Raw genomic sequence first — 26,594 nt, 5'->3', positions numbered from 1 at the left:
TGCCATGTCTCAACCTTCAGCTTCATCTTCTTCTGGAAAGTTGAGTACAAAGGTTTAAGTATTGTTTAAATAAGCTCTGACCTTAAAGTAAATCTTACTTTTCGAGATATTTGCATATTTGTGGCAGAGCTTTGCCAAACCGGTCAGCGCCATTTTATGACGCTGCTGTTGCTTGCATACCTTATTTAGTTAGCCGCAACAGCCTTACCGGTATATAAATCACTAATCAGTGCTATTAGTTATTTAGTCTTCATAGCTAGGAACTTTATATCGTGTTTTTGACGCATTAGTTTGGGTCTTCGCTGACCCCATACCAGTAGGCTTTGATTAGCCCCTAGGCCAGTGAGCCTATACCAGTGTTAATGCATGATATTTCAGTGATCCTAGTGTTAGTTATGAAGATTCTGGCATTATTTTACAATACCATTGACAGTGATGCAAGTGTTTTTCGCCTTCAGGGACCATATAGGGGGTAGGTTATCTTGAGTGCCTTGCTAACCTAACCTTATGATAGGACCCCTATATGCTCTCTTCATCCCTAGCCCTAGGGCTTCCCTCTGGTAATCTTGTACCCTATTACATGTGATAGGACAAGACTCCTCAGAGTACTGTATCGCCTCCCCACCTAAGGGAATGACCCCTCCCTTAGTGTTGCGGACCTTAAAGGTAGGATCACCTCCTTTAAGCTGAATCGGTCCTTGACCTTTTCCTTGCGATACGTCTTCTCCCTTCCTTGATTAGGGTCTAACAACCCTAATCCAGGTTAGGTTGGGAGGGCTGGTTTATGTACCTTGCTGAAATATACGCGTGCACCGTTTTTCAGTTGGTCCACCTACTATAGGTTAGGGTGAGCATCTCCCTTCCTAGGTGGCCGCTCTGGTGCATAACCCATCCTTTCTTATAAGAAGACCCTTTCCCCCCCCAACCTATCTCTTGCCTAGCCTAACCTACCAGTAGGTTAGGCTTCATATGTCCCCTGTCCTACACTCCACCCTAGGCTGGAGTGCTGGACCCCGTGGTGCTCCCAGTGTTGTCCGCTCTGATACATAGACCCTCCATAGTGCTATGGAGTCAGTTATCATTTGGTCGACATGAAGAGTCTCCACCCCTTCTTTGGGTACACCCTGTCCTCTCTTGGACTGCCTTAGCCCCCGGCCATTGCGGCCCCTGCTTAGGATGATAGATTCACCTCTATCATGGTGGTACCTTTTCCAGAGGTGTCTTGACTAGGCTAGTACAGCCTTGCCATCCCACCTCCATCTTTGGTGCTTGTCCCTTGCCGCCTCTACCCCGGCATCACCGCCGCTACGGGTGACTTCCTTATCCTTGCCGCCTTCCCTCGAGTGCCGGGGGATCGCCGCCGGCTGCCGGCTTACCGCCGTGGCCTCTCCATTCCCTCATAGCCTCGGCACACTGCCGACCCCTCCCGGAGTGCCGGCACTAGCAGCCGGCCCCCGGCCCCGGCTATGCTCCTTTATCCTTACCCCTGTCACCCTCCGACTGCCTCCGGCTGCCGGAACCGCCGCTCCTTGCCGGCGGCCGCCGCTACCGGCTGCCGCCACCCTGGCTTCTTTTGACCATAGAATGATCATTCTTGAATGCCAGAAACTCTGCTCGAGCGGCTTCCGGCGTGCCGGGGGTATGCCGGACCCGTCCGGAGGCGGCAAGATGCCTTGCATCCCTTCTCTCAGCTATCTTTACTAGCGATAGCTCCTAAAAACCGCACCTAGACGGCTTGTTAACGCAGACAAACTGGTACGGAATCGTACATTTTGTTCAGTTTTCACTCTGTCTTCTTGCGTGTTTCATCTTTCCAGCACGCTACGTGTAACTGGCACGTCTGGTTGCCGGAACCTTACTAGGATCTCATGATCCCCAGACTTTCTTGATAAGATTTCAAGCCCAGTCTATAATATGGTTATTCTAGATGGAATTCCCATTATCAAGACACCTTCCATGGAGGCCTATGGCCACCTGGGACTGTCCGATGCTACGGCAACCAGCCGGGCGGGTTACACGAGGCATGCGTCTGTCTCCTTTCACCCACCCTTCTGTGCATCACAATTAATTTAAGTTAATATTAACTTGTTAATAATTAACTTTATATACGAGCCATATTATGACTCTACAATACTCATCGTCTCTTTCCTTTTCAGGAGGAGTACGTCAGGTGTGACCACGACTTCTGCGCGGTCCGTCGGCCACACTTCTATGGACACACGGCGTGTAGGACACACGCCCCTTGTGCTCACAAGAGAGGGGATCTCAAATACTGGGGCCCCACCACCTGTTCGGTCTGCCAAGAATGCTTACAGAAAGCATTCTATGATTCTCCCTCAGCGGAGATTCGGGACACTGCTCGGGACAACCTACGCAAGTGGGTACGTGGCTTTCAGAAGAACGCCACGGGACCATACCTAGCCACAGAAGAAATGAGGTCTTTGCTGTTCCCAAAGGCCTCTCCAGACTCAGTGGTCCCAGTCGAACAGATCCCCGTAGTCCAGATTACAGTGGAACCTGATGTTGTCATGGCTCAGTCCATGAATGATTATCACCTGGATTCAGAACATGATGAACGCATGTCAGAGATCTCGGAGGACACCGAGAAAACCCTTATGGCCCAGGGTGAAGGGGAGGATGATGAAGAAGAGGACCGGGTTGTGTATACCGAGTCCGATAAGGAGGATGCCCCTCCCTCCATCCCCCCTCCTACTCCTACACCGACGGAAGTGTCTCTCCCGTCTACGTCCTCCACCACGACTCCTCTACCTACGGCACAGGATATGATTCGGCTCATTGAATCCGTGATGGAGCAGAAGCTCCAAGAAACTCACCAGATCATTCGGTCGATGGGAGGTTCCAAGGAATCTCGCAAAATCTCCATCAGGACCTCCCCACATGCTCGAGCGACAATCCGTGGCGATTCGCCGAGCATGTGGTCATCGCTGACGACAAGATCTTCGTCAGCGATAAGATCGGTTCCATACCCCTGGGAGAAGGAGTTCTTCCCCCGCTTTGAGGCGTATCCGGACTGTTACGTCCGTCTACGTTCAGAACCATCCTCAAAGGAAGAGACCGAACCGAAGGAGAAAATAGTGTTCGATCTCTCGAAGGCCCAGGCTATGCTTGCCAAAGCGCTTAAGAGCAGAGGCTTTACCTGCTCTGGACTTCCGGCTCTGAGCAAGAAGTACCTCACCTACGTTGCGCCGATGAAGTGGTGATACCCTTCACGGAAAAGGCCTTCGCTGCCTGCTTTAAGGCTGTAGAATAAGGGAAATCCTGCCCTGCATTGGAGGAATGCAGACCTTTCTCCGCAGTCACCCGCCCGACACCAAACACTGGAAGGATGTGCAACACACCTTCGTGGTGGGCAAACTAGATCCTGACGTTGCTGGACGTCAGTTTAATGAGGACCTCCCCAAGCTAAACGATCACCTCCTTCGTAGGGAACAGGAAACGAAGGAGAGGCTGGCAACATCTCTCACTCTCCAGGTCCAGATGGACGTAATGGCTGGCGACACCAGAGTCCCTGACCATTACATGGTCCTTGCCAAATCTCATATGGCAACCTTAGTCAAGGATCTGTACCACTTCATGCGAGCTCGTAGAGCCTGCAGAGAATTCGTGTTCTCCAGTGCCACTGTCAGACACGAACCCCGGAAACTGATTTCCTCCAACATCTGGGGCAAGTACCTCTTCCCGTCTGATCTAGTGAAAGAGATCACAGACAAGGCCGCATCTGAGAACAGGAACCTTCTCAACAAATGGGGCATGTCTAGGAAGAGAAAGCCCTCTCAGGATGACGGTCCTCAGCCTAAGAGGAAGCAGTCGAAGCATAGACCCCAGCAACGTCAGCACAGACGTCAGTTTCCGGCACCCGCTACTCCCCAAGTGGCCGCTCAGCCGCCACAGACCTTTCAGTTGGTCCCACAGCCGGTTTTGTCCTCATCACCGGCCTTCAACCCCGCCTTCGAGCAGCACTCCACTACCTTTCGTCCCAAAGGTAGAAGCTCAGGCAGGGGTTCCGGCAGAGATTCCTCTCGCCGGCCCTCCAGAGGCAGAGGAGGACAGGGAGCTAGCGGCCGAGGCAGCAAGTCCTCGGGACCCCAGAAGCAATGAAGTGCTTCCGGTGGGAGGAAGACTCCGCCACTTCCAGGATCGTTGGACCTTCGAATCCTGGGCACACAGCATCATCAAGAAAGGTCTAGGCTGGAGCTTGGCGCAACCACCCCCAACCTTCCAGCAATTCTTCCAACGTTCAACCCCCCTCCTGGAAGAATATGTGCTAGACCTCTTGAACAAGAAGGTGATAAGAAGGGTGAAGTCCACAAGGTTCCAAGGGAGACTGTTTTGTGTCCCCAAGAAAGACTCAGACAGACTCAGAGTCATTCTGGACTTATCCCCCCTCAACGTATTCATATCGAACAACAAGTTCAAGATGCTGACTCTTCAACAGATCAGAACCCTCCTGCCTCGAGGGTCTTTCACGGTCTCGATAGACCTGGCGGACGCATTCTGGCACATACCAATGAACCATCACGCTTCCTCCTACCTTGGATTCCGACTCCAACGGAAAAGCTATGCCTTCCGGGCCATGCCCTTCGGACTCAACGTGGCCCCTCGGATATTCACAAAGCTAGCGGACGCAGTAGTACAACAGCTCCGCATCCGAAACGTCCAGGTGATGGCCTACCTCGACGACTGGCTAGTGTGGGCGCCCTCGCCCGAGGATTGTATAGAATCCTGCAGAAAAGTTACCCAGTTTCTCGAACACCTGGGATTCCAGATAAACGCGAAAAAGTCTCGCCTATCTCCAGCTCAGAAGTTCCAATGGTTAGGCATCCACTGGAATCTTCAGTCACACCGCCTTTCCATTCCAGCAAAGAAAAGGAAGGAAATAGCAGGGTCTGTCAAGCGACTGTTAAAATCCAAACGGATCTCAAGACGCCAGCAGGAACAAGTTCTAGGCTCTCTACAGTTCGCCTCGATCACAAACCCAGTGCTTCGTGCACAGCTAAAGGATGCAGCGGGAGTCTGGAGACGTTCCGCATCCATCGCTCGAAGAGACCTCAAGAGACGGCTCCCAAGCAGACTTCGACTTCTTCTAAAGCCGTGGTCAGAAGCGAGGGCCCTAAAAAGGTCCCTTCCTCTCCAACACCCACTTCCATCTCTCAACATCCATACGGACGCTTCGTTGGAGGGTTGGGGAGGTCACTCCCACCAAAAACAGGCTCAAGGCACTTGGTCTCCCCTATTCAAGACGTTTCACATCAACATCTTGGAGGCCATGGCGGTTCTTCTGACGCTGAAGAAACTCTCCCCGCCCCCGTCGATACACATTCGCCTGACCCTGGACAGCTCTGTGGTAGTGCGTTGTCTCAATCGCCAGGGCTCAAGATCGCCCAAGATAAATCAGGTGCTCCTGACAATCTTCCGTCTGGCAGAAAGGAAGAAATGGCACCTGTCTGCAGTTCACCTACAAGGATTCCGCAATGTGACAGCGGACGCTCTATCTCGGACAAACCCGATAGAGTCGGAATGGTCTCTAGACGCAAGATCATTCGCCTTCATCTCTCACCGAGTCCCAGAACTCCAGATCGACCTCTTCGCAACGAGCGACAACCATCAACTTCCTCGATATGTAGCCCCGTACGAGGACCCCAAAGCGGAAGCGGTGGACGCCATGACCTTGGATTGGAACAGATGGGCCAAGATTTACCTGTTCCCTCCCACCAATCTTCTGCTGAAAGTCCTCTCCAAATTGAGAACCTTCAAAGGGACAGCAGCTCTAGTGGCTCCCAAGTGGCCCCGCAGCAACTGGTACCCCTTGATCCTGGAGATGCAGCCAACGCTGATCCCCCTCCCGGACCCAGTTCTCTCCCAGCAAATACAGAAGTCGACTGTCTTCGCTTCATCATCGAAAATCAAGGACCTTCATCTCATGATTTTCTCACCCTAGCCGCTAAGAAAAGGTTTGGGATTTCGAAGAAGAGTCTAGACTTCCTCGAGGAATACAAGACCGAATCCACGAGAAGGCAATACGAATCGTCTTGGAGGAAATGGGTCTCCTTCGTCAAGGCAAAGAACCCCTCGAAAATCACTATAGATTTTTGCATGTCCTTCTTCATTCACCTTCATGGACAAGGCTTGGCAGCCAACACGATTTCTACTTGCAAATCGGCCTTGACCAGATCTTTGTCATACGCCTTCCAAATAGATCTGTCTAGCGACATCTTCAACAAACTACCGAAGGCCTGTGCCCGTTTACGACCGGCACCCCCTCCGAGACCAATCACTTGGTCTCTAGACAAAGTTCTCCACTTCGCCTCCAACTTGGACTACGATTCATGCCCTCTTAAGGACCTGACTCAGAAAGTTATATTTCTCTTCGCTCTAGCTTCGGGAGCCCGAGTCAGCGAAATGGTGGCACTATCTAGAGAAGAGGGACATATCGTTTTCAACGATTCAGGAGACCTCTCCCTCTTCCCTGATCCGACGTTTCTCGCAAAGAACGAATTACCTACCAAACGATGGGGCCCGTGGAGGATATGCCCCTTGAAGGAAGATGCCTCTCTATGTCCAGTAGAGAGCCTTAAGGTCTATCTTCATAGAACTTCAAACTTTGGTGGAGGCCAACTCTTCAAAGGAGAAACATCGGGCAGCGACTTGTCACTGAAACAATTGAGAGCAAAAATCACCTACTTCATTCGCAGAGCGGATCCAGACAGTACACCCGCTGGTCATGATCCTAGGAAAGTCGCTTCGTCTCTGAATCTCTTTCAGAGTATGGATTTCGAAAGCCTCAAGAACTATACAGGCTGGAAATCCTCGCGTGTTTTCTTTAAACATTATGCGAAACAAGTGCACGAAGTGAAACATTTTGTGGTAGCCGCAGGTAGTGTTATGAAACCTGCTCTGAACTCTGCTTAGAACAGTGAGTTATTAGGGATTCTAACTCGTCGGGTGCCTATGTTGACCCTCAAGTGATACGTAGTGAAGCAGAAACTACCTTGTGTTTTCTTTAACTGTTCTTACCTCAGGTGAAATGTCATAGTAGATTACCACATGAGTGCTACATGCCACGTGCATGACGTGTGTTACATAAAGACTAACGTTCCGTAGAACGAGTGCCTACTAATACTTGATTCTTCCCTTTCAGACTCAAGAGCACGCCTTTATGACTATGTACATTTTTATCAATGTAAATGTTTTTTACTATTTATTGCATGACATGTATTGATTTACCTGCAATTATATAATAAAATGTCTATTTTATTACTTGTGCGTCTCCCTTGCTCCTTTCTTACTATGAAATATACTATTTGTCATAGTTTTATTACCCTTTATTCCTGGTTAAGGAAAATGCCAGGATTTACTCCGGGCATTTATTTATATAGAGCAAGTAAGTCTCCTTAGCGAATACTTACTCAATTATGAAGATGAGTCAACTCCATACACGAAGTGTTCAACCACCACTTCTTCAAGTTTGTTTCGACGCGAATACCAAATCGCTCTGACTTATCTTATGGATCTCATTGTTCCTTCAGCCTATATGAATAGCCTTCCCATGACCACTTTGATCTTAGCATAGCCCGTGGGGACTTCCATGCCAGGGGGGCAGGAAGGCAACTGCCTCACGGTAGCTCTAGTATAGACCACTATGCTTTCGGCTCAATGTTTTAGCACTCACTTATAAAGGGAAAAAGTCTACCACGATACACTAATTCTCTGGTACTCTTCCATCAGGACGCCATGGCTTGAGCCCAAAAAACGGATTTTGAGCGAAGCGAAAAATCTATTTTTGGGTGAGATAGCCATGGCGTCCTGATGGACCCACCCTGTCTGTTATCAGGTCCCGCCCTGCGCCGCTGTATCATGGTGATGAGCGAGCTCCAGACTTTCGGAATGAGGATGGACGTGACGTCATCAAAAGCAATGGCGTCCGTCTGTTTACATCGCGAGTACCGATATCGCCACATCTAGATTGGCTGCGGCTCAGCTCCCAGCCACTCCCTGTCCGCCATATTGAAGAGTTAACTCTGAATGGGTGCAGATAGCTATGTGGCACGTCTATACATGCGTGTCCCCTGTTGATACACGATGTCTTAAGGGGAAACCCTTAAGATACTCGCTCCAGAAGTTAGAATTCTGTGATAACCTGTGGTTTAATTCTCTGGGAAAATCCTAGTAGTGATTACCCAAGGAAGCTACCAAAAAGGAACCTTCCATCAGGACGCCATGGCTATCTCACCCAAAAATAGATTTTTCGCTTCGCTCAAAATCCGTTATATATACAGTAGGGTCCCGAATTATGCGAGAATTTGGTCGATTAATGACCTCGTATAAATGGAAAATCGCTTATTTCGGAACACACAACTAACAGAAATAATTCCATTGCGGCCATGGCAACCAGCAATTTGCCTATTCAAATGCGTTTACTACCCATTTCCAATACTTTCTTAGTACTATACTGTATTTCTTTATAATATCAAATTGTTCTTGTAAATAAATCAAACATTTAAGATACTTTAAAGTTCTAATAACTGGAAAAATGGTTAAAATTACAACCAGGATAGGTGTAAACACCATATATTTCCCGTTATAACACGACCCAAAATACAGACAAATTTTAATGTTTGTCATATCTATTGTATAAGACAACTGGTGAATAGCAAAACCATCACTCTATAGACTAGCTTTTGTTGTATGATTGAAAATCCAGAATTAACAAAATAAAGGCGATTTTATATCATGCGTTTCCTAAACACGCCAAAAAGCACAATAAAAAACAACCAATGTTTTGTTTCCGTTTATCTCTGATCATAACGAAGAAACAGACGCACTTACTCATCTGTTAGTTTTTGCATCGACAGCAATCTTATCAGTATTGATTATATGTTGAATTTGTTATTACCAATGTTCTAATTATTTTTTATTAGAACTTTCAAATAAATGAAATGAATGCCATTTATGAAATGTTTTTCTTTATGGTGCCGCCTGAAACGAAAACCTTCCATCGTTTACGCTCCATCTTCGATCATAATAAACAAACGAATGCATTAAACACACATGATCTAAGTCATAACTAATGATATTACAAACATTTAGTAAACATTATGTCATTACAAATATTTTACTTACCGTATCCATATAAATTCCTAAATTCGTAGCAAAGCTGGAAATTTTTTTTTCCTTATGCGTTTAATCCACAATAGCAAACTGCCGCTAATGACAGAGTGATAACTTACGATAATTCTAAACTGTTACGAAAGATAATTGTCCTTTCCATATCCAAAATACTTTTCCTAACTTCAGTTATAAGTCAACTTGTACCCACCTCAATTATGGATCCATATGCAAAAAAGGTAAAAGAAGAAAGTACTAGGCCTATTTTTAAAGTCACAGAACAATTAGGTTACCGCTATAACGTTCGATGTGAGAGAGAGAGAGAGAGAGAGAGAGAGAGAGAGAGAGAGAGAGAGAGAGAGAGAGAGAGAGAGAGGGATGGTTTTAAAGTACTAAACAATAAATATGATAGGTTATAACACATTGGTGTTTATGTAATATTAACTGTATAGATGGTTTGAATAAGTTAAGAAATGGTGTAAACAATTCTTTGTTATTGTATTCGCGCGGAAGCTAGACATCAGCTGATGTGATCACAGCCAAAAGTAAAACAAAAATAAGTTAGCAATACTCGATTTTTAAAACACACCCGAAATTTAACAACATAAGTACATGTTTTATTATAGCGCAATTGACATTTAAAGAGTAAAAATTTTCTGGAATAGAATGGTGTTTCCTAAAAAATAGAGGTTTGCGGACGAAATCGGTTACCGTATTTTAAGCTATGGTTGAAATGGATGTATACACGGTATAATTTTTTCGTTTTGTATTTAATTGACACTTCAAGAAAACCGATTTTGGTTTCTTCATCTATTTGTAAGTATTGTATAACGAGAGAGAGAGAGAGAGAGAGAGAGAGAGAGAGAGAGAGAATCAGCTGTTGTAATTGAATGTCGTGTTTTTGTTTCGTGTACCCCCTGAAGCGAGGAATTGATCGCCACAACTAACAATATTCATGTTAATTTCATTCTTGAACTCAAGTTGCCATATGTGAACTATGGTTTTATTTCTTACGGGGAGAGAGAGAGAGAGAGAGAGAGAGAGAGAGAGAGAGAGAGAGAGGAGGGATTTCTGCCATCAAATCTCTCTCTCTCTCTCTCTCTCTCTCTCTCTCTCTCTCTCTCTCAGGTGCTACTATACAATACTAACATATAGCAGAAGAAACAAAAATCTTTGTTTCCTTAAAAAGCATCAATTAAATACGACATAAAAAATATGGCATGTTACAAGTCCATTTCTTATCGTATCTTAAAACACAGTGTCCAATTTCGTCAGCTGACCACTATATTTTAGGAAACATTATTGCATTTAAGAAAATTATGATTGGTTAAATTGTTAATTGTGGTTCAATAAAACATTTATGTACTTTTCTTTTAAATTTTGGGTATATTTCAACAATCAAGTATTACTGACTTCTTTTTTGCTTTACTTTTGGTTGTGGTCAGATCAGCTGATGACTAGCTGTTGCTCTAGAGAATTTGTGCTCATACAAATGCTCAATAGTATTGTTTAATCTATTTCTTAACTTATTCAATGCATCTGTATACTGTAGTTAATATTACGTAAACACCAGTGTGCTATAAGCTATCATATTTTCTATATAGTATGTTCATAGCTATCATTATTAGTTATCACTTAGATCTCTCTCTCTCTCTCTCTCTCTCTCTCTCTCTCTCTCTCTCTCTCTCTCTCTCTCTCTCACAAATAAAATCTGTTTATTTATACCGTCTCAATTCAGCGCTATGCAAAGAATAAATTTAAAATTTATTTTATTATATCTTTGATTGTAAGTTAGGCTTAGGATAAAAAATTCAATTTCATCAGAAGAGTTTTAGTTTTAGGTGACATAATAATGTATATGTACTGTAAAAAGTTTAAAATGATATTGGTTTCCCTATGTTAACTAAGCTTCATTTAGTCCTATTTGTATTTTTTTTTATTATCAATTTAAGCTACATTTTAACAACAGCATTTACCGATTGTTTTTATTTTGATTTTGCTATCTCCTTTACACATTCTTTGTTTTTAGTATCGTAGAATGTGTGTAGCTCATACCACATGCAGTCAAATGAATTATCATTCCTCCTTCATGTTTTTTTTTTTATTATTTTCAATTGTAATGGATCTTCTTTGCTTCTCAGAAGATCCTGAAGGTGTTATACTTTTCCTTTTCTCAGAAAATTTGATAAATAGGAAAATATGCAAGGTCTATATATATATATATATATATATACAGTAGGGTCCCGAATTAAGCGTGTTCGAATTACACGATTCCCCTTTTCCGCGATCGCTATTTTTCAAAAATAAATTTTCTGTATCGGCGAGGCTGTTCAAAGATCGCGAGTCAAGCACTACAAAATGTATCAAATCTATTGTCTTTTTAAGTATATTGGTAGCCCTAAATACGGTGATTTATAATAAATGTTACAAAACAATATTAACATTACATTTCATTAACATAATTTCATAATGAATAGCCTATTTAAGGGTAAAATTCCACATCAACAATGAAATCAACTGTTAACTGTGTGAGTCCAGCTGACAAAATGTAAACAGAAATGTGGTTACGTTCTCGGTAATCTTTATCTTTCTCCAACCTTACGATAATTGTAATGGTAGTGTTAATGATGGTATATTAAAGCATTATTTTTGTTTAGTACAGTATATTTAAAAGCCTTATTTTTCCCTCTGGGCGTTCAAGGTTTTCACGAGTAGACTGGGTTCGTTTATCGGCAGTGAATAGCCTAAACTTCGGTAACGAGTCGTCAATATTTTGTTATATTTTAAACAGTATACATTTGATTTGCAAACATTGGTTTTGTAGAGTAGACGGTAAAATAAAATCTAGAGAGAGAGAGAGAGAGAGAGAGATTTGATGGCGGAAATCTCTCTCTCTCTCTCTCTCTCTCTCTCTCTCTCTCTCTCTCTCTCTCTCTCTCTCTCCGTAAGAAATAAAACCATAGTTCACATATGGCAACTTGAGTTTAAGAATGAAATTAACATGAATATTGTTAGTTGTGGCGATCAATTCCTCGCTTCAGGGGGTACACGAAACAAAAACACGACATTCAATTACAACAGCTGATCTCCTCTCTCTCTCTCTCTCTCTCTCTCTCTCTCTCTCTCTCTCTCTCTCTCTCTCTCTCTCTCTCTCTCGTTATACAATACTTACAAATAGATGAAGAAACCAAAATCGGTTTTCTTGAAGTGTCAATTAAATACAAAACAAAAAAATTATACCGTGTATACATCCATTTCAACCATAGCTTAAAATACGGTAACCGATTTCGTCCGCAAACCACTATTTTTTAGGAAACACCATTCTATTCCAGAAAATTTTTACTCTTTAAATGTCAATTGCGCTATAATAAAACATGTACTTATGTTGTTAAATTTCGGGTGTGTTTTAAAAATCGAGTATTGCTAACTTATTTTTGTTTTACTTTTGGCTGTGATCACATCAGCTGATGTCTAGCTTCCGCGCGAATACAATAACAAAGAATTGTTTACACCATTTCTTAACTTATTCAAACCATCTATACAGTTAATATTACATAAACACCAATGTGTTATAACCTATCATATTTATTGTTTAGTACTTTAAAACCATCCCCCTCTCTCTCTCTCTCTCTCTCTCTCTCTCTCTCTCTCTCTCTCTCTCTCTCTCTCTCTCATCGAACGTTATAGCGGTAACCTAATTGTTCGGTGACTTTAAAAATAGGCCTAGTAATTTCTTCTTTTACCTTTTTTGCATATGGATCCATAATTGAGGTGGGTACAAGTTGACTTATAACTGGTTAGGAAAAGTATTTTGGATATGGAAAGGACAATTATCTTTCGTAACAGTTTAGAATTATCGTAAGTTATCACTCTGTCATTAGCGGCAGTTTGCTATTGTGGATTAAACGCATAAGGAAAAAAAAATTTCCAGCTTTGCTACGAATTTAGGAATTTATATGGATACGGTAAGTAAAATATTTGTAATAACATAATGTTTACTAAATGTTTGTAATATCATTAGTTATGACTTAGATCATGTGTGTTTAATGCATTCGTTTGTTTATTATGATCGAAGATGGAGCGTAAACAAATGGAAGGTTTCCGTTTCAGGCGGCATCATAAAGAAAAACATTTCATAAATGGCATTCATTTCATTTATTTGAAAGTTCTAATAAAAAATAATTAGAACATTGGTAATAACAAATTCAACATATAATCTATACTTGGTAAAATTGCTGTCAATTCAAAAACACAGATGTATAAATGCGTCTGTTTCTTCGTTGTGATCAGAGATAAACGTAAACAAAACATTGGTTGTCGTTTTCTATTGTGCTTTTTAGCGTGTTTAGGAAATGCATGATATAAAATCGCCTTTATTTTGATAATTCTGGATTTTCAATCATACAACAAGCTAGTCTATAGAGTGATGGTTTTGCTATTCACCAGTTGTATTATACAATAGATATGACAAACATTAAAATTTGTCTGTATTTTGGGTTGTGTTTTAACGGGAAATATATGGTGTTTACACCTATCCTGGTTGTAATTTTAACCATTTTTCAAGTTATTAGAACTTTAAAGTATATTAAATGTTTTATTTATTTACAAAAACAATTTGATATTATAAAGAAATACAGTATAGTACAAAGAAAGTATTGGAAATGGGTAGTAAACACATTTGAATAGGCAAATTGCTGGTTGCCATTGCCGCAATGGAATTATTTCTGTTAGTTGTGTGTTTCGAAATTCGCGATTTTCCATTTACACGAGGTCATTAATCGACCAAATTCTCGCATAATTCGGGACCCTACTGTATATATATATATATATATATATATATATATATATATATATATATATATATATATATGAAAAAAAAAATTTATAGCATTTTTTTTGCAAGGACGTACCGGTACGTCCATGGGGATAAAGGGATGGCTTTTGTGAAACGTACCAGTACGTCCTTTGGGGGTAAAAGGGTTAAAAAATGTTTATATTTTATTTTTCAATTTCTTGAGCATATCAATAATCAACAAATACTTTTAATTTACTTTCGGTTGGCATCAGCTGATCTCAAGGTCACGCCGCCGTATTACTATTATGGCACATACATATAGTGCGAATAACACTGATTTATATAATTTTCTTGACATTCAAAATTTTTTCATAATGCATATTACATCAGCGCCAATACGTTATAGGGTATCACATTTTCCATACAGTTCGTTTATAGACCTTATTATTATTTATAAAAGGAATACTCTCTCTCTCTCTCTCTCTCTCTCTCTCTCTCTCTCTCTCTCTCTCTCTCTCTCTCTCTCTCTCTGTGCATTTTGTTTTCAACTCAGTTGTATCTTCATATTTTTTTTTAAATTATTAAAAAATTCTATATATCATTATTCGATGTTTCGATTATGGGAATAGTATCGCATCGGAAGGAAATCACTTGATTTGCCTCTCGCCTTCCGCCAGAAATATGACATCATCAGACGTTTTTTCTTAAATTTACGGTAAGTTGTACTAATCTTATAACTAATGATACAGACCACTAAAACACTTGATATCGTTACTGGGTGTTTCGATGATGGGAATGCTGTAATAAGATTACTCGGTAACAATGAAAGGAAATCATTCGGTTTGTCAGCGCGCTTCCGCCAGATACATGACGTCACAAGTCACGTGACGTACAGCAAACTCTACGAAGAATGACTTGCAAAATATGTAAATTCATTTTCTTTGTTTCTCGCAAGAAATGAAAAGAAAATACTAACTTAACAAACAAAAGTATTTTATTTTTATAATGTAAAAGGAAATATATTATTTTCAAGAAAATATTTGCCCTATTAGTATATTTTCTTTAGATAAACATCGATCTATTATCTGAGATTAAAAAAGTAGCGTTCAGTCAAATTTATGCTACGTAGTACTCATGACAACCGATACAGACCCTCAAAATACTTTGTATCGTTATTTAATATTTCGATAATGGAAATACTAGTATTAATCGTTAGCCTATTGGAAGGAAATCACTGTATTGCCCGGACGCTTTCCGCCGGTGATGTGACATCACCAGACATATAATATGAACTCGACAGATATTAAAACTTTTCTTTATGTATTTTTAACTGAAAATGAATACTGAATATTAACAATAAAAGAAAATAATAATTTACCAAGATAAATCAGTTTATATGTATACAAGAAAATAGATTATTTTCAAGGAAATATTCGTCCTATTTCTGATAAACTTGTGACGTCATCACCCTGAAAAAAATGGTCGTAAAGTCGAATAGTCGTATGTCGCATAGGTCGTAAGTCGAGCAATACCTGTGTGTATATATATATATATATATATATATATATATATATATATATATATATATTTATATATGTATATATATATATATATATATATATATATATGTATATATATATAAATTATATATATATACAATATATGTATATATGTATAGGAAAATCACACAATTGAATGCTACAACAAGAGATGTGGGAAAGAACATGTGATGCTGAGAGATCTACTGACCACTGAGTACTGAGGTGATGGATTCACTGTCAGTGGCTTTCGCCCAACGCACTGAACACAATATGCTTACATATATTCACATGACTGTGCTGCCTCCGTACATTTGTAACCTTCGAGAGATAGTCGTTAAATTAGTAACGGAGCTATCAAAAAAAAATTGCATATCTTTGAATTAACGTTGTACAAGAGGTCATTCTGTGAAAAGTACCTGTATATGTAGTGGAGATGATGATGAATATTGTACACTAGCACTAAGCTCTAATACACAATTAACTAACCTAGCTTCAATAGTGATGGGCTTCAAAATTCCTAACTTACGATATGACCTCAATGTAAGGTCTTTCTTTGCTTGTAAGCGATAATTCTGATTTTATTGGGTCGGTTGTTAACTAACCTAATGTAGGTTAATAGTGTTCCTTCAGTAAGGGTTCTGAATGTTCACTACGCATTACAGAGCTGATGTCCTCTTGCAGAGCTTCGACTTCTTTATTCACTTTAGATACTCTTGCAGCTAAACCCGTGCATTCCTGTGTTCCTAGTCACTCTGTTAGACAACTGGACTGTGAGGCATAAATGATAATCTGGATCTTAATATTCCTCCACTTGTTGAAGTAAGCACTATTAAGCTATCTCCTTTTTCATTGGTGGATGGCATTTGATATACAGAAGTATGATTATTATAGTTCCTAAAAATTTTATGAATTTTTTCAGCGAAAGCTGATCCGTTTTATCACATTTAAGATCGCAGTACTCTTCATTTGCTTATTAGCTCAGCAACTTGCTTATCAAGGGTTAACATTGAGTCATGCTAGCAGAGAACTTACTGAAATGATTGGGTTATTTATATTTTGTGAAAGAAATATAAAAAAGAATAAGAAATTGCTAACAGTATGTGGGGGAAAAGGACAAATTTAAAAAAGAAAATAAAGAAATGCTCATGTACACTAGTGGCAGCGTTCAAAGACTTTACCTTGACCCGGAAAGTTCTGATGTTATACCTGAGCAAATGAGCAGCAGCTCCCATACTGGTTTTAATTAATTCAATTTTAACTTCTTTACAGGACGATTAGGATGAACAAAGTAAATTCCATGTAAACCATACTTTTCTTATTAAAATTTCCTAATTAATAGTTGAAGGTAATTTCTGAAGCTCTTTTATCCTCAGGTATCTAGGGACAGGTTCTTGCAAGAATATGTACAGTACACTTTTCTAATTTCTATTTTTGTTTTTGTTATGTGTATAAGTTGCTAATATGGTATCTCACTTGCAAAGAAAGGCTAGTAATTCTAGTCTTGTTATTCTTTTAGGCTTTAATACCTGTAAAGACATTGTTACTTGTATGGTACTAGACTTATCAGTTACTTAATCTTGTTTCAATTAAATTTCATTCTTTGATCCCATCCTTAATGCTAATAAATGAAAATTATTAAATGCAGGGTTTGCAAGCTGGTTTTCTAAAGTAGCGTTGTTTGTGAGTAATAGTGTAGAAAGTACATACATACATATACCAAGGCACTTCCCCCAACTTTTGGGGGTAGTCGACACCAAATAAATGAAACAAAAAAGGGGACACTCCTCTCTACGTTCCTCCCAACCTGACAAGGGACTCGACCGAGTTTGGCTGGTACTGCTAGGGGTGCCACAGCCCACCCTACCCCGTTATCCACCACAGATGAAGCTTCATAACACTGAATCCCCTACTGCTGTAGAAAGTGATTTTTAAATACCTTCCTAGGCAGTTTCTACAATTGAAGTTATTTCCAGAGTTATATAAGGCTTAAGTTTAGTGGAAAACTTCTCATTAGAGGGAATGGTGACAATAATGCCACTTTAGGATTTTTCTTTGTAACAAACTAACAAGTTTAGTTTTTAAGTCGTTAAATGTATTTATCGTCTTTAGTAAAGAATAGAGAGTTGGGCATGAATGTAAAGAGAGTTCTGTATGAGAAAGTGATTGTACCAACTGTGATGTATGGATCGAAGTTGTGGGGAATGAAAGTGACGGAGAGACAGAAATTGAATGTGTTTGAGATGAAGTGTCTGAGGAGTATGGCTGGAGTATCTCGAGTAGAGAGGGTTAGGAACGAAGTAGGGAGGGTGAGAACGGGTGTAAGAAATGAGTTAGCAGCTAGAGTGTATATGAATGTGTAGAGGTGGTTTGGCCATGTTGAGAAAATGGAAAATGGCTGTCTGCTAAAGAAGGTGATTAATGCAAGAGTTGATGGGAGAAGTACAAGAGGAAAGCCAAGGTTTGGGTGGATGGATGGAGTGAAGAAAGCTCTGGGTATAGGAGGATAGATGTGAGAAAGGCAAGAGAGCATGCTAGAAATAGGAATGAATGGTGAGCAATTGTTGCGCAGTTCCCGTAGGCCCTGTTGCTTCCTCCAGTCGCCTTGGATGACCGCGGAGGTAGCAGCAGTAGGGGATTCAGTGTTATGAAGCTTCATCTGTGGTGGATAACGGGGGAGGGTGGGCTGTGGCACCCTAGTAGTACCGAGTCCCCTGTAAGGCTGGGAAGAACGTAGAGAAGAAGGTCTACTTTTTTTAATTTTTTTGATGTCGGCTACACCCAAAATTGGGGGAAGTACCTTGGTATATGTATGTATGTAGTTTATGCTAAGAAGGCAATAAATTCTCACTTGAGTAATATTTCAAGAATACCTACCCTATTAAAATTTTTACCTGACTCCTCAAGTGGTAGTTAGTAGTTCTATTGCACCATTCAGTTACGGTTCTGATGATACTTGTCCCCACCCAGGTTCAACATCTAGTAAAATGCAAATTCATAATTAACCTTTTACCCTTTTCTGTAACCCCAGCATTCCCCCCTTTCTAACCACTCCTTTAGACACCTAGAATTTGCGGGACAAGGTCCAAGATGGTAGCCTGGATCCTTACATCCATTTTCTCGATAAAGTGTGTGCCCTATACAACCACTTATTTCTTAAGTGCCCTTTACAAGTGTTATTATTTTGTGGTAGGCATTGCTATAGTAAGTGGGCTGTGGCCTGGACTTAATATCAGGTTAATGATCCCAAACCCACCAACTAATGAGCCGCTGACTCAAGGGATGATATAATAATGAGGCACCACCTCTTGTTTTGGTTCTGGGCAAAGGGACCCAGCAAATAACAAGAACTTTTGGCAACTTTTTTTCAGGTTTAGGGCACAGAATTGCAAAGTTCCAGTTCACTGACTTAAGAAATGATTCAGGATCAGGGTGAGATTATAAAAAATAAGACGGAAAAAATTATTTTGTAAAATAAAGTATGAAAAAGCTATCCCTTTACACGTTGAGAAATCATTGACAAAAATGAAAAATTTTCAAGGTTGATAATGATACCTTAATATACATTTTCAGGTACAATGGTCAATGAGAATTATAGAAAAAATGTTGAGACATCAAGATTGAAAATTTCATAGGCAGTTTAAACTAGATACTGTAGTCAGATTTGTCCATTTGTCCAACACCTTGAATACCATCAACATGAATGATTCTAACGCAATAGCTAACAAGTGTTATCGAGAGACATTGGTACATAAGGTTCACATCAAGCCTTACATCAAGCCTTACACTCTCTCTTGGTACATAATAATGAAGAAAAGGACAGATTGGCATGGGAATTCTAGTCCCTTTAAGGTACACTTTCCATAGTTGGCTTCTCATTTATCTAAAATATACACAACTCTCAGTTCAAAAAACCAGCCGAAGCAGTTAAAGAAAAAAAAACAATACAGTAATAGCAAAATGTATATATTTCAATCCTTTCAATACAACCTTTTGTTCAAACAACAGTCTCAGGTTCCTGTGTAATCTAGTCACTGCTGCACAAGAGAGGCATGAAAGGGGAAATATGAAGGATGCAATTTTTTTTTATTATAGCAGTCAAATAATAGATGATTAAGATGGCAAACCCACCTACAGTACAGTACATCACCAGTTTGTTATTATCACATCCTTCCAGAGTGACTTAGCAGCTTGATACCTAGCTCTGGGGACACAAACACAGCTTGTGACAATGACCAGACATCATTTCACATTTCATATACTGCACAGGTTGAGTGCATAGGAAGAGTGTGTCAGCAGTGCAGTTTGTCTACTGTTCTATGACCATCTATACACTATTTAATTTGTACAATGCCTAAAAAAAGAGATTTTAGCAAAGTTCCACTTCAATTCAGATAGAACATCCCAAACAATGTTCCAGCTCACTAAATTGGAATAATCACTGTTGATCACACAACCCTCAATATTTTTCTTCATATGAAGGGCTTATCCTTCATAACAGTAGGTACCACACTGGAACTGGTGATCATTGAACACCAACTTTTCATAGAATGTTCACCTGAATCTTTACACTACTTAAAGCAGTAACTTTTGGCATACATTGTCACTTCAAGGGTAATATCAGAGGAACAGGACCAAAGGCTTGTAAATCAGTTCCGAGGGTCAAAACTGTCCTTAAACTTACTGGGTGTAGGGTGCTGCACAAATGCAAAAGCATACTTATGTGATAGTTAAATGGCTGATGAGTTGAACAATTAGGAATAATAACAAGAATTTTAAATAATAGGTTGATACTGAGTGTTTTCATTTTGAAATATTCTTTTAAAGATTTGGTCAATCAGTTCAATTGCATTATGTTTTAATGACTGTGTGCGTCATTTTCATGCGAGCTTGTCCACAATCTCATCTCATGGTTTTATCTCATGAAGTAAATGTAGGGATTTGGGCTTCACTTGCTTAAATGAGTCACTTCATCTCATGCACTTCAGTTCTCTTATGCGTTAAGTAGAAAATAAAAAAGTCTAGAAAGGTTTTGAAAATAGATTATTAACAAGACAATGATTAAAATTGGTCTAAGATGAACCGGTGAATAAAATTTCCCAAGGTGTGTAGTTATTTGTGGTTAGATTTATTAATTTTTTATCCAAAATTCAGAGTAAAGCTGGTAATTCAAGTTCCTGTATGATATTAAAACTTTCTAACTTGTAAAACAGATAATTTTCAATCTGATCGTAGGTTGCGATTGGTTTCGTACCCTTGAAGCCATCAGAAAGAAATTACAGATTATTTTAGCAATTACCTTAATAGATTATTTTACAGCTTTTGTTATTTAAAGTATGAAGAGATATATAGGATTAATTTGCAAGTTTTAACTTTGGATAATAGTTATCTATTTATCAATTACTTTGAGTGGTCAGTTACTTAAATTAGATTAAGAAAAAACTTAGATTATTATCATAACTAATGGTATGAAATTAGAACTAGCTCTTAGACAAACCTGGCATTAATAGACCAACTTTGGAATCAAAGGCACTCTACTTATACCAGATAAGAGGGGTACTGCTAACTTAGTCGGATTTGAAATGTTTTCAGGCATTCAAGATTTAGATTATATTTTTGATTATTGGACCTTTTTGAAAACCAGCAGAGTCAAGAAGAACTAAAGAGGTATCGACATTTCTATGTTTCACGGTTAAGAGAAAAGAATTTGGTCGGGAATTTTGTATAATTAGCCTTGTTTTTAGTGTTGCCTTTGAGTTAATCATGAGGCCCTTGTTTTCAATTTTGACAGGTGAGAACAGATGGGTCTTTTCATAACACCCTTATTAGATTTTTAAGTTATAGATTGCAGAAAGTAGTTGTTGATGGGCACCATACTGACTAGGAGTATAGTGTCAGGTGTTCCACATGGTAGTGTTTTCGGCCCATTACTTTTCATACAACAGTATATACGAATGATATGTGGGTTGGCTAAGAGAACAAGCTCATTGCATATGCAGTTGATAAAATGAGTGCATGGTGCAAATTATGGAGAGGGAAATTGAACCTTAAAGGTTTAAATGTTTAAAGGCTGCTCATGAATGGCAGAGGCAAGAGACAGTGACATTACCCTATTAAGCAGGGCGATGCCATAGAGACTGATCATATATATATATATATATATATATATATATATATATATATATATATATATATATATATATATATATATATGATCAGTGCCCAAACCTCCTTTCCACCTAAGCTAGTTCCAAGGAGGGCTAGGCAATGGCTGCTGATGATTCAGCAGATTAGATTACAGGCCCCCCTAAACCCCCCATCCTTAGCTCACAAGGAGGATGAGTGTGCAGCAAACAAAGGAACTAATGGAGCGGTACTCAAACAACAAAACTCAAAGTATCATTGTAAGTAGGTCAGGGATAACGGCTCTTTAACAACCAGGTCTTTGCATTGACAATGCATCTTTAACTATATACAACTCATTTAAGATTCTAGGTATGATAATTAATTGCAGTTATAAAAATTTATTTTTGAGAAAAACATGCAGTCTGTTTAATTTTTATTCCATAAAAAAATTGGCGTACATAGAAAGCCTTTTAAGATTTTCAATGATCTGTCTTTTGTTTGGAAATATTTTAATTAATTAATTTTGCCTTGTTTCAAATATTGTTTTCCTTTCTGGTTTTCAGCTGCTGACTTTTATCTTGATTAGTTTGGTAGAAACTTGTGGTCTACAGTATTAAATTCCTTATTCCTGAACTGCATATTAATCTTTGGCACCTTCATTCAGTTAGTCCTTATGCATGTTACCTAAGATTTTTTATAATTCAGACCATCCTAGACTGTACCATTCTATATGTAGTACAGTGCTAGGTATGTAGTTAATTGTAATGTAACAGTCAAGCCTTTTCCATCTCAAGGCACAATACTACACATTATTTTATGATTTTATTCCAGCTGTCACCAAATTGGAGTGATCTATTTTAACATTGTTACTGATCGTAAGAAGTTTTATGTTTATTATTCATTGCTCCTCATATAGATTATTTATACCCTATCCCTAATTGGCTATTTTTCCCTGTTGGAGCTCTTGGTCGTACAGCATCCTGTTTATCCATCTTGCGTGTTATCTTAACTAACAATAAAAATTATAATAATCAGTCAGTTGAATCAGTGGAAGTGATAAATTCAAACATTTTCTATATTCTTTTCTGTTGAACAGGTTGATATAAGATTTGTTTTATTGTTTATGTGTGAGTAATCTATTTCAACTTATGATCTTAAAGTATTCCATATATTTTATGAATTACTTATATATAGTTTATTTGGTATTACATTAGTTAATTTCCATATTGGGCTGCATTCCCTGTTGGAGCCCTTGGGCATGTATCATTCTGCTTTTCCAACCTGGATTGTAGCATGGCTAGTGGTAATAATAATGATGAAATGTTTTTCCTATTACCATTGGTTTCAGCCAAATGGATAATATACTGTTAAAACTATCTTTTAAGATAGGCTTTAAAACCATGAGATAATTTTGCCTCCTTTAGAGCAAACATCATTTTAAGACAGTCTGTCACCATTTTTTCACTCACCTCCATGGAAGTGGATGTAAGAATGCATCAGGAAAAAAGATTTCTGTCTGGTAAAAGTCATTTAGTAATTTTTGGACAACTATGGATTCCAAATTCCCTTGCCCAAAAATCCATGGTATTTCTAGTTAAAAGTTTGGTCACAGAAACTTTCAAAGTAAATTGGATCCAAATCTTACAAAGGGCCAGAAGGTTAAGATTCAGGATAACGGAGGTAAACCACCTACATCTCTCAATTTTTGCATAAATTTACTTGGCAAAGAGTTTTAGAGGCTGCTCAATGGTTTGCCATAGTGTTTGCTGATTATTTTCATGAAGAATCCTTAGTTTCTTATCAAGATAGTTAGTCTCTAGGCCCCCTGTAGTGGCTGCTGGTGATGTGATTTTTCATCTATGGAATTCTGTTCATTTATAATTTTATTAAAAATTTAAAAAAATTTCAAATACTGTATCCTGAGAAAAGTAATCTGGACACCATATTTCAAGGATGGTTCATTGCCAGTTATCTAGACCAGTTAAGTCTAGAATTCTCATTATTTTATACTGCCTTTTAATTGTATAATTTAACTACTGTATTTCTTTCACTGGCATCCAATCTCTGTTAGAGTGCAGGAGTTGGCAATATGAACATCAAGGGAGGCTCATAGTAATAAGTGTCATTTTGACAATAAAGTTGTTTTTTTATATACTCACCTGATGTCCATGTACATTCCCAACCCCTCCCACTAACTTGTGATGTCAAGAGCCCAGAGAATAGTTCAACTTCGAAACTGGATTGGAGACCCTTATTGCCTTCAATTGCTCGTGTCTCTCGTTACTTGATTTGAATAGTGGCATGTGTCTTATGCAAGGGGAAAAAAATGGAAATTTTTATAAATTTTATGAGTAAATGTCAATAGACTGAGCTTCTGGAGAAGAAGCAATATGAACATCTGGTTAGTATAAAATAGATTTTATTCAAATTGGTTGTTTTGCTTATACTGTAGTTTCATGTCTACAATTATCATAACTTTTAAAGACTTCATGGTTATTTGTTGTTATTGTCAAATTTTAGTTGTACTGTAGTATAATTATTTCTTTACTATCCTTGAGGTTGAAATATTTGACTTAGAAGCCAGAAAATGTATGCTGGTGTTTGATGATGTACAGTTTAGTACAATATAGTATTGTATTAGCATCGTATTTACTCTATAATTTACTGAAGTTAAAACATTAATGTTATTAGTTTCTACAATACCTTATAGCTTATAATTTAATAGGTTGGGTAATATCTGTTTACATGAACATTTTCATTTCAGTCCAGACAATCCAGCATCATGGACTCCTTTTCTCGTGCAAGTCAGAAGGCAAGTCAGAAAACTTCCTTTTCTGCAAAGAAAAGCTCCAGTGGTGTTGTATTTGATAGTGATTTTGACAGTGATTGAATTAATATGTGGAAAATTTTAATATAATTTTAATGGAGGTTTCAATAGGATTTCAATGGAAGTTTAATAGGATTTTGACGGAGGTTTTAACATGATTTTAGTACTTTATTTTAAGGGGTAAAAGATAAAGAAAGGGATTATTATCTGCTTACCCTCGAGTCATAAGTTCCTGTGTCATGTAGCATTGTACAGAGCTTTTATGACATTTTAGAAGTTAATTATATTATAAAACAATCTTAGTAGCTTATAAAATCTGGCTGTGTTATTGTAATAAATATTAAAGTTCTACCAACATAAGTTCATGGGTTTTTTGTCGGCTTTTAAGTTTACTATAATAATTTTATCTTATGGCAGATAATTTAGCTATACTTTATTCCATCCACTAATTACTGTTGAATACACAAACTGTGTTAAAGAAGGATAACATAGGAATGCATGCTTAGTCATTTATTTTAGTACTCCAATTTTGTACCTATACTGTACTTAGAAGTACTGTACTGTAGTTGAACACAGTAGTTAGATGAACCACAATAGAGATATATAGTACTTTACACAATTATACTGTGATGGTAGTTTATGAATTGGAAAACTCCTCTATTGTATTTGAAAATTAAGAAGATATTTTTATGAGGGGTATATTTCATGTAAACTAGTAGTTATAGCTGTTGTGTGTCTTCTGAATATTTATGTTTGTTTGTGTTAGCAGCTGTATGTTGAAAGTACAATTTGTCTATATGTAATTTTAGAAACATTTTACAATACAATATATTCCTTATAACATTGGTAGATTTTTTTTGTCAGTAAACCACTGAATTTTTAATGAATTCTTGTTAAGGTATATCTCATTAATTGATATTTTAATTTTCTGTATCTTTTAACTGATAAACTAATTTTTTATGAAGTACATAATGCCAATAAATGGGATTTTTACCTTTGATATTTTGCTTCCATGTAACCTTTACAGTAATTGAATATCATGATGTACAGTAGTACCTCGGGTTACTCATGACTGAATACAAGAAAATCAGTTTATGGGCATTGTATCTGTCTGTGAGCAAAAATTTCCCTCCACATGCACATTTTTTATGGAGAACTGCTAATGAAACTAGCACAAAATCAGTATGCCACACAGTGTTCATGCCATGTTCATGTAATTTTTACCCTATTTTATTACTACTTAAAAAATAGGAACAAGCAATTGTTTATAAGGTTTCATGTCAAAATGTAATTTGAAAATATATAAAAAAAGGACAACCAAGTGTCTAACAAGCGTAAATCAATAAGTGATAGTGAACAACGTTCAAGAGAGAGTACTACTGATATTTTACTAGAAATGCTCATGGTAGGCTCTCCTTCCAAGCAGGAACCCTCCTTTCTTCCTCATTCTCCTCCTCTCTCATCTGCCTCATGCCAACCATAATTTGTAAAGGGTAAAGTGCGAGTTAATTTGTTAACATTTCTTTTTGTGAATTGTTAAATTGTATTAATTTTTTATGTTGTGGGTTATAATTTGTTCACTAAATTCTATTACAAACTTTTAGAAAAGAGTGTATATGTGTATTTATGGACCTTTGAGAATTTTTCCTATTTCTCATGAGAAAATTTATTATAGAATACAGTACAGTGAACCCTCGTTTATCGCGGTAGATAGGTTCCAGTCGCGGCCGCGATAGGTGAAAATCCGCGAAGTAGCGACACCATATTTACCTATTTATTCAACATGTATATTCAGACTTTTAAAACCTTCCCTTGTACGTAGTACTGTTAACAAACTACCCTTTAATGTACAGAACACACTTAATGCATGTACTACAGTACCCTAAACTAAAACAGGCACAAATATTAAAGGTGATTTTATATCATGCATTTCCTAAACATGCTAAAAAGCACGATAAAAAATGGCAACCAATGTTTTGTTTACATTTATCTCTGATCATAATGTAGAAACAAACTGGAGGTAGAGCTTTGCTTATTACCCAGACATATTTCCCTTACTTTTCCCTTAGAACTACATCACATCTTCCTACTTTAGATATATAGATATATATATATATATATATATATATATATATATATATATATATATATATATATATATACATATATATATATATATATA

General features: G+C 38.4%; 1 protein-coding gene across 4 annotated transcripts in view; it reads left to right on the top strand.

Annotated features, from left to right (window-relative positions):
* Positions 1–26,594, top strand: part of mre11 (double strand break repair nuclease mre11) — a 432,238-nt gene that overhangs the window by 276,124 nt on the left and 129,520 nt on the right. The window contains exon 15 of one of the 4 annotated variants that reach the window (XM_068387707.1): positions 24,350–25,972. The exons of the other annotated variants lie outside the window; for them this stretch is intronic. Coding sequence (XP_068243808.1) covers positions 24,350–24,475 — 126 coding nt within the window. The 3' untranslated portion in view covers positions 24,476–25,972. Of the gene's footprint in view, positions 1–24,349; positions 25,973–26,594 lie in introns of those variants that run through there. 4 annotated transcript variants of the gene reach the window in all.

Source organism: Palaemon carinicauda, chromosome 1, assembly GCF_036898095.1.
Source record: "Palaemon carinicauda isolate YSFRI2023 chromosome 1, ASM3689809v2, whole genome shotgun sequence".
Taxonomy (NCBI): domain Eukaryota; kingdom Metazoa; phylum Arthropoda; class Malacostraca; order Decapoda; family Palaemonidae; genus Palaemon; species Palaemon carinicauda.
This window is presented reverse-complemented; position numbering and strand designations above follow the sequence as displayed.